This window comes from Mustela lutreola, chromosome 9 (genome assembly GCF_030435805.1).
Source record: "Mustela lutreola isolate mMusLut2 chromosome 9, mMusLut2.pri, whole genome shotgun sequence".
NCBI lineage: Eukaryota > Metazoa > Chordata > Mammalia > Carnivora > Mustelidae > Mustela > Mustela lutreola.
In genome coordinates, this window is record NC_081298.1 from 124,331,786 (window position 1) to 124,349,188 (window position 17,403).

The 17,403-nt window shown below is 39.7% G+C and overlaps 1 protein-coding gene across 4 annotated transcripts in view; it reads right to left on the reverse strand.

The window, feature by feature from the left end:
• Nucleotides 1-2,467: 2,467 nt before the first annotated feature.
• The window catches only part of ZNF512 (zinc finger protein 512), a 28,614-nt gene continuing 13,678 nt past the window's right edge, over nucleotides 2,468-17,403 (reverse strand). For all 4 annotated transcript variants that reach the window (XM_059188750.1, XM_059188751.1, XM_059188749.1 and 1 more), the window contains 5 exons: nucleotides 14,942-15,136; nucleotides 9,579-9,680; nucleotides 8,566-8,628; nucleotides 7,471-7,569; nucleotides 2,468-4,481 (listed from right to left, as the gene is read on the reverse strand). In XM_059188750.1, coding sequence (XP_059044733.1) covers nucleotides 4,173-4,481; nucleotides 7,471-7,569; nucleotides 8,566-8,628; nucleotides 9,579-9,680; nucleotides 14,942-15,136 — 768 coding nt within the window. In that variant the 3' untranslated portion in view covers nucleotides 2,468-4,172. The remainder of the gene's footprint in view (nucleotides 4,482-7,470; nucleotides 7,570-8,565; nucleotides 8,629-9,578; nucleotides 9,681-14,941; nucleotides 15,137-17,403) is intronic.

Below are 17,403 nucleotides of genomic sequence, written 5' to 3' on the forward strand. Positions count from 1 at the left end.
GTATTGCTTTATGTCTGTCCCTTTCAGAGTTAGGTCTCAACCCTTGATGATTTTAAAGGGTGGTGATTTACCTGATAAGGGGACCTTGAAATCCATACCTGCCAAGTGAGCAGTAGGTTGGCCAACTAATCTCAACCTACTTTTAGCCTGCTTAGCTATGAAGATGATGAAACAGGGTGATGTTACAGAAAGTGCATTTAGATGGAAAAGACCTCCAAGGTGAAATTTAGGTTAAGATGTAAATGATACAATGAAGCCCACCTTGCAAAAATCAGGGAAGAAGCCGCTCTGGGCAATGGGAACAATAAGGTAAAGGTCCTAAGACAGGAATGAGGCTTAGTAGGTTCCAGGAACTAAAGGGTTAATGTGGCTAAAGTGCAGTTAGGGAATGGTCAGAGAACAGAGGTGGAGTAGAGGGAGAGGAGGCTAAAAGGGTTAGCGGTGGGAGCAGAAGGCCTTATTGACAAAGAGGAAGTGACTTTACCAGCACCAGAAACCAGGCTTTTAGCAGGTCAATGAGGTCTGATTTAGGTCTGATTTACAATTTTAAAAACTCAATATAGCTGTTACGTGGCAAGTATCCAAGCCAGTAAAAACCAGAAAAAAGCAATCAGGAAGCCAGTAAAAACCAGAAAAAAGCAATCAGGAAACTATTACACTCTAGCCAAGAGGTGATGATTGTTCAGACTGGAGTGGCTGAAATAGAAGTGACTCGAAAGAACAGACTAAAGGGTGAAGGGAAAATGAATGGTTAAGAATGAAACACAAGGGAAATTTCTAAAGCGTTCCCTTTTAAGAAGATGGTGAGCAGCGTAAGTTGTGAGAACTGATTTTTAAAACGAAGTATTTCAGACACACAATATAGAAGACCAGAACAAACTACCTACCACCTTAAGAAATAAGAACTTAATTCACTTGTAGTCCCTCTGAATCCCAGAAGCACTGTCCTAAATTTGGTGTTTATCATTCCTGCATATGTAAATGTGATATTAAACTATAAATGTACACTAAATACAAATACCTATATAGCATAGAAAGATATTTTTATATACCCATAAACAATATAGAGCATGGTTTTTGTTTAAACCTTATATAAAATGGCACACTTCATGTCCACTGTAACTTGCTTTTCCCAGACATTATTTTTGAGATGTCTTTATGATACAAGCAGCTCTAGTTAATTTTATAAGCTGTATAGTAATCCACTGGATGACTCTATCACAACTTATCCCTTCTCCTGATGGACATTTAAATTAGTATTAGAGTAGGCTAACAAAGATACCCAAGAATATATAATGCCTCTAATAACAGTTCTTTTTTTCCCTTTAGTAGTGTCAGACAGATGTACCTGGTTGGCAATTAGTCCTTCGGGGGGGATCCAGGGTATCACCTATTTTCCATTTTGTGCTCTGCCACCCCCCAAAGACACTCTATTATCTGCATCCAGCCAAGGAAGAGGAAAGAAAACATAGAGGTACATGCACTATCTTAAAAGTCTAGCCTGGATGTGACACATGTCACTTTCCTCACGATCTACTGCTGGGAAGCTGGTTGGCTACCCCTTCACTACAGGACAGGGGGTTAGACGGCTGGGAAACATAGCCTAACCACTTGTCCTATAGTCCTATAACTCTGCGAGGTGAGAGCAGATTTTGGTGGACAGCTAGTAGTCTCTGCTACGTGTTGTAAGCCATACCACAGTATCATTCTTTATGTCTCCTGGTACAGCTGACCAAGAGGATTTTTCTCCGTTATGTACCCAGGAATAAAACTGCTAAGTCTCAGGGCGTATTTTCAGCTTGACTAGATACTGCCAAATCATTTCCAAACTGATTGTACCAAATTTACGTTCCAAACCGTCCATGAGAGTTCACATTCTCCACAACCTGGCTATACTCAGTATTGTCAAATTTATATTATCCCAATAAATTTGGTTTAAGAATGTAAAGACTCAGTGGTATGAATATATGAATATATATATATGAATATATCCTGCTGAGAACTGGCCTCAGAAAGGAAAAAAAAAATTAAGATTTTATTTATTTGACAGGGAGAGAGAGATCACAAGTAGGCAGAGCAGCAGGGAGAGAGAGAGAGGGGAAGCAGGCTTCCTGCTGAGCAGAGAGGCTGCGGGGTTCGATCCCAGGACTCTGAGATCATGACCTGAGCTGAAGGCAGACATTTAACAAACTAAGCCACCTGGATGCCTCAGAAAGGTAAAATTTTTTAAAGTGCCTGCAAGGGCCTTGGATGAGACTGGACAAGTTTTCTATACTAATTCACTTTCATCTCAAACGAATTACTCATTTTAACCAGCCAATTTCAGGGGCTAAAAAACTATCGCGACCCCTGCATTTGGTACTTATTTCAAACCCACTCCCATGTCTAGCCATTGTCTTACCCCCATATGCTGTGTCAGCAAGGAGTCGAGTAGCAGGTCGAAGTCAATGAACAACTGGAAACATCATTCTAACCGACAGTCATTTATTTCTTTTGTCATTGCCCAACATTCCCCAAGTCTTACTCACCAGAAATTAATATAGCTTCTTCATTTCTCCTCCCTGACAATCCTCATCTACCAAAAGGGTTTTTAAAGGTGCAACTGCCCAGGAAAATGTAGAGTGGACAGACCGCGTCCTTGACTTGTTTCAAAACTATCTATTCTGCCAGTATCCAAATCTGGTTTCAATGCTCCCTTGTTTGAAAGTGGTCTTCACAAAAGCTATGTGGAGCGGCACAGAACACAGACCTCAAGAGTAGTAACAGCCTTTCAGAATTTGAAAAGGTAGTATTTATCCATATCAGGGTTTGGGGTCTTTGCTCTTTAGGTGGCATGTGCCACAAAAATTGGCAAGAATATAGAAGACCAGTATTTGTGGAAAGGGGGAAGAGAATCTAGAAACACAGCAACAGAGCTGTTCTAAGCAACGCTCCAGAGAAAGCCAGTCTTGAAGAAAAGTAGCCTACCAGACATTTTTTAATCAGGTAGGCGTGAGGTACAGTAAAGGTATTTTTCTTTCCAGCATCAGATAAATATCCACCTCTGGTGTCAAAGTCTCAAGATATAAAGAGGATAGAACTCCACATATAAAAGAGGACAAACGACAATATTCTCAGAAAACTCCCAAGAGACAGAGGTTGGCTAAAGGGAGGAATGAAGACTTAGCACAGTGTAGACTAACAAGTGAGGTCAAGTCCAGGGGAGAAGGAATGTGTACCTTGGCTGCCAATCTTAGTGGCATTACAGGGAACACTAGGGTTCTGTGTCAAAACATCAAGTGCAATGTGGTTATTTCTCAATCCTTAAAACGGGGGGAGAAAACAAAGTTTCCAGAGGGCACTGATCATAACAACTAATGAGGAGGCCTCAAACCCCAAGAAAGTCAAGGCAGTATTTATTGCTTCTTCTACTTCCTTCTTTCCAATCATTTTCATGTTTGGGACATGTTAATGTTTGGGCTGCTTTTCATGCTTGTGGGTCTAGTCAGTCAGTCACTGCTACATGGGACAAACGAAACATTTCCCAGGAAAACCAGTGTAGAGAGGTTCTAGCTTTTTCATCCTAAATCCATTTTCTTACTTTCAATCCTAAAACCATATTGAGAGAACAAACAGCCTCCATAAAATCTGTTTCCCAAGGAGACAGGATAAGCTTATTACATGAGTGACAAGTTCTAGCTTCTAGGATTGTTATATCACAAATACAAAATGATAAGTCAGTATGATTTTAAAAAATTAATTTGGAATTGTTTCATAAGCGAGATGATGGAATGACTACTTAATCAGTGGAGAGTCCAAGAACATTCTATAGCCCAGGAAGGAAAAGGACAACCAAACGGGTTTCTCAGTTTTGTAGGGGATAAGAGGGGCCCACAATTAGCCTTAAGAGGGAGCTCTTTGGGCAAGAGAAGAGAAAAACAAGAGGACTCCAATGAGGAATAGCAGGAAAACCTACCCAAAAGGGGTGGGGAAGGGGGTGGGGCCAAAGTGAATAAATAGGGAGAACAGTGAAATTTACACAGGAGGAAGGAGCTGAGAAAGTCACAGCCTTACACAAACAGCTGGAAAAGGACATTTCTCCTCACTCAGCCCCCGTGACTCAGTCCTCCCAGCACAGGTCCCCATGACAACAGCATCACTTCCGCCCTCCTAGGAGCTTTCGCACTGCCTGCCTACTTCCTTCCTCGTTTATGGTTAGTCTTTGGGGGCTTTGCTTTCTGGAACTGTGCCGGCACAGGCTCCTGCTCTGGTTCCTTACAGGAGGCCGACACTAGCAATTCCTCATTACTCCTCCTCTGATCCTTCCCTACTCTAAGACTCAGCTCTGCCTCGGGAAGCTCGATGCCAGGCTGCTGCAGCCTTCGCAGAGACCTTCTGCTCCTGTGCTGCTGCCTCCGCTTTTCTTCTTCCTGCTGCCGCTGCTTTATCTTCATTAGCTTTTCAAAGCTTTTGGTTGTCGTCGGGTTTACAACGAACCAATCCTACAGAGGCAAAATGGAAAAACCATCCAGTCAATACACAGTAGCGAGCACAAAGAATGAGTGTGGGAAGACGTTCTTTACTTTTTTTTTTTTTTTTTTGAAGATTTATTTGAGAGACAAAGAGAGCATGAGGAGGGGGTGGGACAGAGGGCAAGAGAGAATCCCAAGTGAACCCCCTGCCGAGCATGGAGCCCAACACAGGACTTGATCCCACAACCCCAAGATTATGACCTGAGCTGAAATCAACAGTCCACCAACTCAACTCCCCCTGGGTGTGGGAAGAATTTCTAAAAGGCATAGTTAGGGCAGAGGCATTAAGAAGGAAACAGATAACTTATAACTTATAACTCTGTACTTTGAACTGGAGAAATTCAATACACAGTAGTCATCACAAGCATTTACTATCTAAGACATGATTTGGGAGACTTCAGTAAGTGATCTACAAAGTCTGTTCATTTAGCATCATCCCACTCATTTATCTCCTTTAGAAAAATCTCATGAGCTAGAAAGCACTTGGCCACAGGAGATTTTTATTTCATGGTAGTATGGTGGTTAAGGGTATGAACTTTGCATCCAGACCGCCTAGGTGCAAAGACTCAACTGTTTCTAGCTCTGTGACCATGGGGAAATTACTTAACCTCTCTGAGACTCAGTTTAAAAAATTAAGATTGAGGAACATGGAATCCAATTGTGAAACATTCTTGTGGAAGGAAGGAAGGAAGGAAGGGGACAGAAGGAAATGAATCTCAACTGAAATCAAGTGATCTGATCAGTTTTCTAGATCTAACTACCAATTTATAGGAAATATCTGAGAGAGGACCACCACCACAGAAATGCAATCAGCAAAACCCAAAAGGTATGTAAACATATGTGACAAATGACCGCTTCTTCAGAGGAAAAGGGAAACTTCTAGACCTACGGTATCCAATGAGAGAGCCACTAGCCACACATGGCTACTAAGCTCTTGAAAAATGGTTAATCCAAATTGAGATATACTTCGTTATAAAAAATACACATTAAATTTCAAAGGCTTAGTATGAAAAAATATAAAGTATCTCATTAATACTTTTGTATTGACTACATGTTCAAAAGATAGTATTTTAGGTATACTGGGTTAAATTAAATAATTTCACCTGTTTTCTTTATATTTTTAAGATGTGGTTACCAGAAAACCTTAAATTATATACAAGACTCAAATTACATTTCTACTGGGTAGCACTCTGGATTAAAACATGCAAAAAAAGAAAAAAAAAAAAAACCCCACAGTATATGGACCTTTTTTTTTCCTTGCTCCTGATTTGAACAAGCCAACTCTGAAAAAAATTATGAGGCAATCAGCGAATTTAAATAATTTAAATAATGACTGGGTATATGATAATACTCAAGAACCACTGCTAATTTTTTATGTGTAATGATGATTGTGGTTATATCTTTTTAAAAGTCCTTACATTTCAGACACAACATCAAAAGAAGCAATAACAATTGACATGGGATGTGGAATTTGCTTTAAAATAAGCCTTTAAGGGACAAGAAAAGTGGGTGTGATTATAAAGGTAAACAAGACTGGCCATTCAGTGATGTCTGCTAAGGCTATTAATTATACTATTCTGCCCATTTTCATGTATTTGAAAATTTCTGTTTTAAAAAAAAAAGTAGTATAAGAAAATGTCAGGCCAAGAGGGAGGAAGAGAATAAAAATGTTTTACCACCCTATATAATTCATAAATACAGGCACAAATCATCAAAGTAACGCTCAAGGAACAAGCCCCAAACCAAGTGAAATTTGTTGGCCCCAACTTCTTAAGAAGAAACTGAAGAAACAGGTTAACTATGTAAAGGCCAGATTTTGTCAGAAGATCAATTATCTTTTAAATAATTCCTAAAATATGAAAAAGTATGCTATTATTATAAAAAAAGATACGACTGCCTTCCGGAAGAAATCTCAGTTATGCAAAGAGACTCCCAAAGCTTAAACCTATAAAACAACAGTGACCACATTTGGTGACACTAACTACAGCCCACATTGTTAAGAATGTGAGGCCAGAAAACAGCTAAAGGTGCTCGCTCTTTTTTCTTATCAGGCAACAACAGTTTCTGTAGTAAACTTCAGAAGTGTGATCAGTTGATAATTGATATTCCAAGAGAATGCACACTTAACTCCTTTAACTTCTGCAATACAGGTATTTAATTATGCAGGAAACACTTTCTCTATTCATCTGTATTATTAAAAAGTTGGCCTAAGAGAAAACTCGACTTTCTGAACCTTAAAGCATTTTAGTACAGAATTGATTCTTTAATTTTGGAAATTTACAAACCTTAAGAAAAGTGGCAAGAGTTCAATGAACCCTAGATTTGTACCAGGATTAACTTCTCTTCCCTTTCTTCCTGCTTTTCTTCCTTTTGCTGAACCATCTGCAAGTTATTTGCAGATTTATTTCATCCCTAACAACTTCAGCACAAATCTGCCTAAGAAAAGGGCTTTCTCCTGTACAACTATAATACAGTGATCACATTTGGGAACATGAATATTGCCTCATTACTATTATTTAATCAAGTCCATATTCCAGTTTCTCCAGTTGTCTCACTAATGCCCTTTATAGTTGTTTCTTTGCAGCATCTGAAACAACATTAAAAACAGGTTGCTCAAAGACATTAGAATAAAAGAAAACAGAAGTACAGAGATGGCTATAAAACAAGAATTCCAAAGGTGTAAATTCAGCCTGGTGCCCAAGTGCCTGATTTCACTGAATTTAAAAGAATCAGAAGGGTTCGGGGATGTTCACACTTACAGTGAGCTCAAATGCTTTCAAAGAAAAATATAATTATGCACGTAATTTTACAAAGTATTTTAACTTCATCTCTGGTAACCACTTTTGAGTTACTTTACGACAGTCCTAGCCCATGAAAACGCACAAAATCCACCTTTCTTGGGGCATATGTATGGGTTCCACAGGACTACAAAAACATGGTGGGAAAGCAGGGACCTCACCTCAGCATGGACAGAGTTGATATGATACTTGACACCACTCTCTGACACAAATTCTTTTTGACACAGAAGACACTTGTATTTTCCAGCCACAAAGTTGCCCTGTTTTCAAGAGAGAAAGAAAAGGAAATTACTGGTAAATTCAGGAACACATACCTGGGTCATGTATAGGGATCGTTAGAGATGAAAAGAGGGGATTTTACTGCCGCCAAGGTAGGAAGGAAGAAAATCCAACACAGCAATATATTTAGGGAAACCAGATTGAGCAGACTGTCACCATTACAAATCTATCCTAATATAACTCTACATGTGATCTTCCCACCGCCTCAACACAACCTGAAGTTCTCCTACTCACATCATAGAACACATCACACTTTCCTATCTTCCCTTGTTTCTGTCATTTCACTTCCAGGTTCTCTTGGTTCCTCTTCCCAAATGATCAAACTTCTGAAGTTCCCCAGAGGCACCAATGTATATAATTCTTCCCACTATAATGCACTGCTGCAAAGAGTGCCTTGGACGTCCAAAATTAGAGAATTATCATCCATAATGCCTAGTTTAAGGACTCAGACACTAAGTGGCAGCAGTTCCCACAGCTGTGGGTTGTAGGGCACCTGGGTCAACACAGAAGAGATTCAGTGAGGTGAACAGCTGTCTGCTTGACACCCGGAATAGAGAGTCTCATCCCCAGAGGCCAGTCCAATTCAGATGGGATTAAAGGCTCTTCACCAATCCAGGTAAGCACAGGTAAACTGATTCTAGAAAGTTTAAGGCCCAATAAGATGGGCCAGGCCCACGGCAGGAGAGGCTCAGGTGGAAGAAGTTAAATCCTTGGCAGAGACTCAAAATTAATAATATTTTCCTCCAAATACTTTAATTGATAAGATTTACGGTTATGTTGGCTTTTTCTGTATTTTGGACATATGCTGGCATTCCATCCAGTAACAGACCAAGAATCTTCAGGACATAAAAAGCTAAACCAGCCTCTGAAGATAACAGCAAACAGGACAACTGGCTGTTCACCTAAACTGAATTCTCTTCTGTTATCAGACTACTTTGGAGGTCATGTTAAGATAAATTGTTCAGAAAGTTACAAACCAAGGTACAAGAGCCCAGGTGAGCTTTAAGGCCTGATACACTACTGTAGACAGCCTCACAACCCTGCAAAAGAGAAGAAGAAATAATATAAGACTATACGAAACCTCATCCTTCTCTTAGCAACCTGCTCGTTTACACTGACCAACCCTACATGTGGAAGAAGCCCAATAAATTCATTGCAAACCAAACAGGAAAAGAATCCACAAACAAGCAAGCCACAAAAGCAAAGAGAAAAAAAACAAACAAACAAGGAAAGGTTTAAAAAAAAAAGGTGAACAAGCTGTTCAGAAAAGCTTTAGATACTCTCTTCTCTGGTACTTTTTCTTTAACACTCAGAGAAACAAAAACGCACAGTTTTATTTAGTTTTTTTTTTTAATCTGCTTTCTTCAGTACAAATGAGTCTCCTGTTTCTTGTTGTCTGCTCCTTACTTGGGGAAGGATAGGAGCATATATGATCATATACGGCTCTGTGGTAGATTAAAGATGTCTGGAAATTCTCTGCCACTCTTCCCTGGGAGAAGTGGAGTCCACTTACCCTCCCTCTGAATCTGGGTGAACCCTGTGAGTCCTCTGACCAACAGAATACCATGGAAATGATGCAGAACAAATTCTGAAGCTAGGCGTTAAGAGATCTTCAGCTTCTACCTTCATGTTCTTGGGATACTCTGAGAAGTCAGTTGCCATGCACCCTGCTGGTAACCCGCTACACCCTGATGGAGAGAGGTCATGGGGACAGCCGAGCTCCCAGCAGAATTAGCTGCACAGGAGCCATCTTAGACACTCAGGTCCTGTGCCAGCTTGCAGCTAAGTACAACCCACACGTGATCCCAGCTGATGCCATGTACAACAGGAGAATGTTCTCTGAGCCCCAGCAGAATTACTGATTCACAGAATTCTGAACAAATCCAATAATTGATGTTCTAAGCCACTGAGGTTCAGGTACTTGATAAATAAATAACTGAAACAGCAGTTTGATAAACATTTACTGAAGAAATGAATGAGAAAGAACCACCTGGTTAGGGCACTGAATGCGATGATATTTCTTGATATCTGACTTCCATTTGTGTAGGACTTCCTGGCTGAAGGTAGGTAGCCCAGGGCGAGTATATTTTAACTACAAGACAAGAAACATTTATTGGAGGAATTCAACTTCCAACCAAAATACCCCAAAAGTTTCACACCCAATGTTTCAGGTTATATAATTCTGGAGTTCAACAAGCATACGTTCATATGCAAAAAAAAAATTATAGTATGTGAGACCTTGAAATACAAATTTACCTGAAACTGGTAAGTATAGCTGTCTATTGTTTAATGTTAGGATAGTCTGATTTTTAACATAGGGCAGGAGCCTTTCAGATACAGAACTTCATCTCTAGTTTGAAAAAGCTAGTGACAGAGCATTTATACAGTTAAAACACTTGTTACAAAAAAGGGATACAAATATGTACTATATATAAAATGTACTTACAACAGGTATACTTACAGGGTACACATATATAATACATTCAATAGAAATATATGTAGCTGGGGAAAAGGCTAGAAGGCTATAAATGCACATGTTACCAGTAGTCATCTCTGGGTGGTGGAATTTTGAGCAGTTTTAATGTTTTTTCCCTGCCCCTCTGCATTTCTCCTTCTTCTTCAAAAGTGTCATGTTAATTTTGGGCTTTTGGGCTTTTTTTTTAAAGATTTTATTTACTTATTTGAGAGAGAGACAGAGATAGCGAGAGAGATAGCAAGAGAGAGCAAAAGCAGGGGAGGCACAGAGAAAAGAGGAAGAAGCAGGCTCCTTGGGATCAAAGCAGGACTCTATCCCCGGATCCTGGGATCATGACCTGAGCCAAAGGCAGACACTTAACCAACTGAGCCACCCAAGCACCCCAATTTTTGGCATTTCAAAAATTGAAACAAAAACACTGAGGTTCGACCTGAAACAAAGATGTGAGAGAACTCTGGGAATGGAACACACAATCTTTCCTTCTACCACCCAAGTAGAATTAACTATTCCTCACACTTGCTCCATGTGCTTTGACACAACTTAGTCTCTTCTTACAGGAACAACTGTAGTTTCCAGAAAGGAGACAGCTAGCACCTGGAGAGACAGTTCTTATAAAGTTCACCACAGGTAATAGGTATATTTCCAGGAAGTAAATGATCCTCCTGCTTGAAAAATGTAAGTAACTGAAACAGATACTGAGACCAAAAAACAGAACCAAAGCCCATAGAGGTAAGAGGCAGTAAGGAAGTCACCCTAAAGAAACTCTGGCAAATCTATAAAAGGATCAGAGCACAGAACTGGCTTTAAATATATGCAGCTGATATATATGGGTCCATCTAAAATCCTTTTATAGTGATAGCAGAATATTTATATAAGCTACTATATTCATATAATAAACTATCATATTTATGCAGCTATAAAAAATGAGAATCATCTCAATGAACACATACAGAGTGAGTTCCAGGATACACCTTTAAGTGAAATAAAGCGAAGTTCAGAAAAGGACTTACACAAGAAAGAAAAGAATATAAGAAAATACACAACATCTAGCCATCCATCCCATAAAAATATAAGAAGGACAAACCAGAAACTACTGAGTGTGTTTTCCTTTGTGGGGAGCAGGGTGGGAACAGGATGGAAATAAAAGGGTTCTAGGAACTGGGAACTGGGAAGAGGGCAGTGGCCCTTCTCTAAGAAGACCTTTAATACAAGTCTGACTTTTAGAACTATGGTAATGTTTCCCATACCCCCAAGATAGATGACTAGTTTCAATTAAACAAGATGTAGGGGGGACCCAAAGTGTAATAAGAGTAACATATGAACCTAATGATTACAAATGAGAAACCTAACGGGGCAGGGGGACAATCTAAGTAACTATAAAATAGGACTCCGATTATATAGTGTGAGGCCAAAGATGAAAAGAACTGTAACGACTACTGTTCTCTAATTAACAAATCTGTTTTTACAGGGGTGTGGGTTAACAACTGTAAAACTGTATTAAACTAGAATTAAGCAAATAAGTAAATATATTGTACACAATGAGAGCCAGGTCTCTCACTGCTGAAGAAAGGAGTTACAAATAAGCACAGAGGAAGGCAAGAATGAAACTTGTGGTGTCGGACTGGAATTGAAGGTATCATGGCCTTCGATATGCATACAGACAGACAGAGAAATGAACACGAGACAGAGTGGGCCTGGGTGGTGCAGTCAGTTAAGCATCTGACTCTTAATTTCCACTCAGGTCGTAATCTTGAGCTCTGCACTCAGTGTGGAGTCTGCCTGTCACTCTCTCTCTGCCCTTCCCCCTTTCACCAGCTCATTCACTCCCTCTTTCAAATAAATGGATAAATGAAATCTAAAAAAGAAAAAAAAAACATACAGTGTGTGTATGCACCCATGAATATACATATATATCGATATGCACAGACATATGCACCCATGGATACACACACACGTACACACTCTCTCTCTCATATAACTTTAGCTCTACCCACCAAGAAGGCCCAGAAGCATTGACACCCCAGCAGGCATAAATACACCTGGCATTCAAATCTTGGTTTTTAAATATATTCTTCAATAAAAGAAATCAGCATTCCTTGGAGAAACGGTTGATTCCATGGCTAGGGCAGGGAATATATGAGATGACCCTACAGCATCTCATGGTATCAAAAATTTAAGAAGTACTCAAAAAAAAAGATAGAGGCATGTCCAAAAGACACAGGGGGCCACTTGGAAGTGCTCCTGATGGCCAACTCTGAGATGATTTGAGCCACAAAATGACCAACAATAACAGCACCATATTACGATGCTATAATAAAATATCCTTGAGTCCATACTGATATAAACAGAGTAACAGAAGAAAAGGATGTATCTTTCTCACAGAATTCCAGTTAATAACTGCAGAAGAAATAATGGGAGCACTCAACATCATTAGGCAAACAACCATAATTGTTGCAGTGATGGATACTATGTTAAGTTGGCAGAAGTATGGTTAGAGAAGGGCAGTTGCATAGTGTAAATCCCCCCCACAAAACATTCACTAATTATAAGGGGGAAAACTGTAATTTTGCCTTGGAGAAAAACTTGACAACCCACCCTCATCAAGTGATCAAAGTTATAATCAGTAAAAAGACATTCCAATGTCATATACCTCCTGATACAATGCACTGAGACAGGCCAACATTGCTTCAGTGGTATTCTTCACAAAAAAAATATGACCTTCAATCTAATCTCGAGAAAAGACTACACAAATCCATACTGGGGATATTCTACAAAATAACCAGCCCGTCCTCTTCAAAAGAGTCAAGAGCACAAAAGACACCCCCGCCCCAAAAAAAAGCCAGAATTGTAACAGATGAGAGGACACTAAGGAGACAGTAAAGAGAATTAAATGGGGATCCTTATGGTGTCCTATGATGGAATCCTAATTGGATACTATGTCATTCGTTATGTAAGGAACTGGCATTAGAAGAAGCCAGGTAAAGAGCATATGGGAACTCTGTACTAATTCTGCAATAGCTCTGCAAGTCTAAAATTATTCCCAAATAAAAAGGTTTTTCAAAATGGAATATATAATTTGTGAAATAAAAAAAATGTATCTTGGTCTTGGCACTCAGTTCCTGTCAGCACTTAGTCTTCGACCCCGGTTCCTGACAGAGAGGTCCTAAAACTCCAAAGTTCCTGAGTAATACCAGTATTTCACAGAGCTCATAAATCCTTGGAACATTCTGGTGACAGGAGTATCTTTTGTTCTAATGAGGCAATTCTCAGTAGGCTCCTGGGTGGGAGCTAGTCACCAGAAAGGACCAAGCCATGACTTAAAGCTTGGAACTTTCAGACCCATTCCCCATTCTCTGGAGAGGGAAAGTAGCTAGAAATGGAGTTAATCAATCATGCCTACGTGATAAAACCTCCATAAAAATCCCAAAAATCCCAAAATTATGGGGTTCAGAGAGCTTCTAGATTGATTAGCATAATATATATATACACACATATATATACACATATGTATACATACATATATATATATATATATATATATATATATGCCAAGGCCGTGGTGTAACCCCAACTCCACAGGGCTCCTTCTCCTCCTCCTGAGACTCTTCCAAACCTCACTCTATTTATTTCTTCAACTTATCATTCATCTGTAGGTTTTTATTATATACTTTATAACAAACCCGTAAATGTGTTCCCCCAGTTTTATGGGCCATTCTAGCAAATTATCGAAACCAAGGATGGGGTTATGGGAACCCTGATTTATAGCCAAACCAGTCAGACGCACAGGTAGCAGGTCGTGATCCCAGAGCCCTGGGACTGAGACCCACATCGGGCTCCCTGCTCAGTGGGGAGCCAGCTTTTCCCTCTCCTTCTGCAGACCACGCACAATGAAACCAGACGGTCTACAATATCACAATACACATACCACTGTACAAAATCCACATTTAAACTGAATTTAGATAACCATATACTTTAGCCTGTGAGAGGAAGAAAGCAGCAGTAAGTTTAAAACAAGAAAGGATGCTCTGATATTCAAAAACAGGACCCTACTTCTGGGACACCTGTAGGACTGATTTTTAGGCCAAGTAAGAGGTATTAACTTCTAGGATTTGACCCATTTTCTTTTAACATATGACGTTCTTCTCACATGAGTCCAAGCCCTGAGCCGAATCTAAACTATTCTTGTCCATACCATGGAGAGTAATAGGTCCTTAGCTCTAATCTCAATCTTCACTGTAGATCCTCCCAAGTCCTTCCCATAACTACTCCCATAAGTCATATACCTCTTGTCTCCTCTTGGCCAAATAATGTTCTTCTGGTCTATGATCTATTTTAAACCAAAGGCTTCCAAGCTGGGTTCTGTACCCTGCAGAAATATACTTGCGACCATGGAGGGAATGATAAAAGTATCAAGAAGGCCAAGTAGACAAAGCTTTGGGTTTACTACCCCGTGGTTATTCGGAGCGACTCTGCTGTCCGTTATTTTACATACTGGTGTTTTATATAAGCTTCCATTTGGGAAACAAAGAGGGAAGGGAGAGGAGTTCTGTGGCCAGAAAAGCAAGTTGCAAGCATTTATCTAAACTAAATATAAACTACTACATACAATCTAACAAAGTGGAAACACACTGGGAAACAACTAGGCAAACCACTAATCTGGAAATGCCCATTCCCTCTGGAAGTAGTCCAAAATTAAGAAACTTCTGAAACGGACTGTCTCTCTAGGACCCACAGGAATCCAAACACTCATGTTCTATCTCTAAGAATAAAGCAGCAAAATATCATTTATCGTGCTCTCCAGTGCATTTAGTTTTCCGTACACAGTAAGCACAGAAGCAGACACAGTTCGACATTAATACTTCAAGTCTCTACTTTACCTTCCGATCATCAGGTACCAAATCCTGAAGCACCTTCCTCTTGGGCCATTCCTTGGCCAGTTCAGCAGAAGCCAGTTCCTGCAGGTGGTATACAGCTATCTTGGCAGAACGCCTCTGAACTCGACCACCACTCTTTGGCTCCAGGCTCATCTCCTTTAAGCACTCTGGCTGTCCTGACTCTGGAAAGAATGAGATCTGCAAGAATGAGACATAGCAGAACACAGGCCTGAGAAGTGGCTTCCATCAGAGCCAATGATTAAAGGCCATCCTTCCTGCTCTAAGTATCAAAAGCTATTTACTAGCTTGCTAACCGTTAGCATAAAGTTCCACCACCTTAATGTGTATTTTGTTGGTTAAAAAAAATAAACTTCTCAGGATAAAATCTGTTGTTTTGGTAAGTCAAAGTGGTTAAAGGTCAAGACATGGCTGTGTGCTAAGACAGGACCCTCGACCCATATCTCATACTACATTAAAAAAATCAACTGAAAATGAATTAAAACGTAAACCATAGAACTGTAACAACTTCTAAAAGAAACCAAGGGCGAAAATTTTGTAAGCCTGGGTATGACGGTTTCTTGATGTGTCACTGTGGCTAGGCTACAGTCATCAGCTATTCAACCAAATACTAATCTGCATGCTGATGGGAAGGTACCTTGTATAGATCTAATTTTTAAAGTCCAAAATCAAGTAGGAGAGGTGTGAGAGAAGAAAAGGAAGGAGAGATTCAGAGCATGAGAGACTCACTACGGCTGCTGCCTTGACGATGAAGGGAACCAGGGAATGCACATGGCCCTCAGAAGCTGAGAACACTTCCTGGCCTACAGCAAGCAAGAAGTGAGGCCCTACAACTGCATGGAACTCAACTCTTAATCTTAAGGAGCCTCAAAACAGATTCTCCCCTTGAGCCTCCAGAAAGGAATAGCCCTACTGACACTTTGATGCCAGCCTGGTGAGGTTCTACACAGGGGAGTCAGCTGAGCTGTGCTATACCTGAACTTCTGGCCTGACAAGCTGAGTTAATACAGCTGTGTTGTTTAGGCCATTGATTTTGTGATTTTTTTTTTTTAGAGCAGCAATAGAAAAACTGTACCTTGGGCTGGGCAAACATATCTTAGATACAATAAAAGCATTATCCATAAAGGAAAAAAAACATAAATTGAATGAACTTTATCAAAGTTAAGAACTCTACTCTTTGAAAAATGCTATCCAAAATGAAAAGCTAAGCTGGGAGAAAACATTTATAAAACATGTAGTTGGGGGACGCCTGGGTGGCTCAGTTGGTTAAGCGGCTGCCTTCGGCTCAGGTCATGATCCCAGCGTCCTGGGATTGAGTCCCGCATCAGGCTCCTTGCTCAGCTGGGAGCCTGCTTCTCCCTCTGCCTCTGCTGCCCCTCTGCCTGCCTGTGCGCTCGCTCGCTCTCTCTCTCACTCTCTCTCTGACAAATAAATAAAGAAATAAAATCTTAAAAAAAAAAAAAAAAACATGTAGTTGGTAAAGGACTTCTGTCCAAAATACATGAAAAAACTCAGAGTATTTTTAAGCCTCAACAGTAAGACAATGAAATTCCAATAATAAAGGCTTTCAAAGGCCACTTCACTGAAGAGGACAGACACTTCACTAAGGACCCACATTGCCAACAAGCATATGAAAGGATGGTTAATGTCATTAGTCATTAGGGAAATGCAAATTTAAACTGCAAGGAAAGACCACTGCATACCTAATAGAATGGATTAAGAAAAAAATGACACTGACAATAGCAAGTCCTAACAAGGACACAAAAAAATGGGAACTCTCATTTTGCCAGTGAGATTGCAAAATGGCAGAGCCACTTTGAAAAACAGTTTGGCAGTTTCTTATAAACATGTATTTATCATTTGACCTAGCATTCCCATAGCTAAGTATTTACCCAAGAGAAATTAAAATTTGTTTTCACAGAAAAGCCTTTTATATTAATGTTTATAGAAGCTTTATTCATAATTGCCAAAAAATGGAAACAACCCAAATGTTCTTCAACTGGTGAATGGATAAAGAAACTGTGAAACATCCATACAATGGAATCCTAGACAGAAATAAAAAGAAATAAAATTAATGATACATGCAACACATGGATGAATCTCAACTGTATTACGCTAAGTGAAAGAAGCCAGACTCAAAAAGCTATACATTGTATGACTCTGTTTATGATATTCTGAAAAAAAGCAAAACTATAGGGACAGAAAATAGATCGATGGTCAAAGATCTAGATCATTCTAGATCGTTCAAGATCTTGAATGTGGTGGTGACTACACAACTGTACATATTTGTCAAAACTCTTATGACTATACACTAAAAAGGGTGAATATTAATTACCATATGTAAATTATACCTTGAAATGGAACTCTAAAAAAAAAAAATGAGGTAGGGCAAGCCTAGAAATCAAGAAAAAAAAAGTCAAGACAAAAAAATTGGGACAGAAGAACCA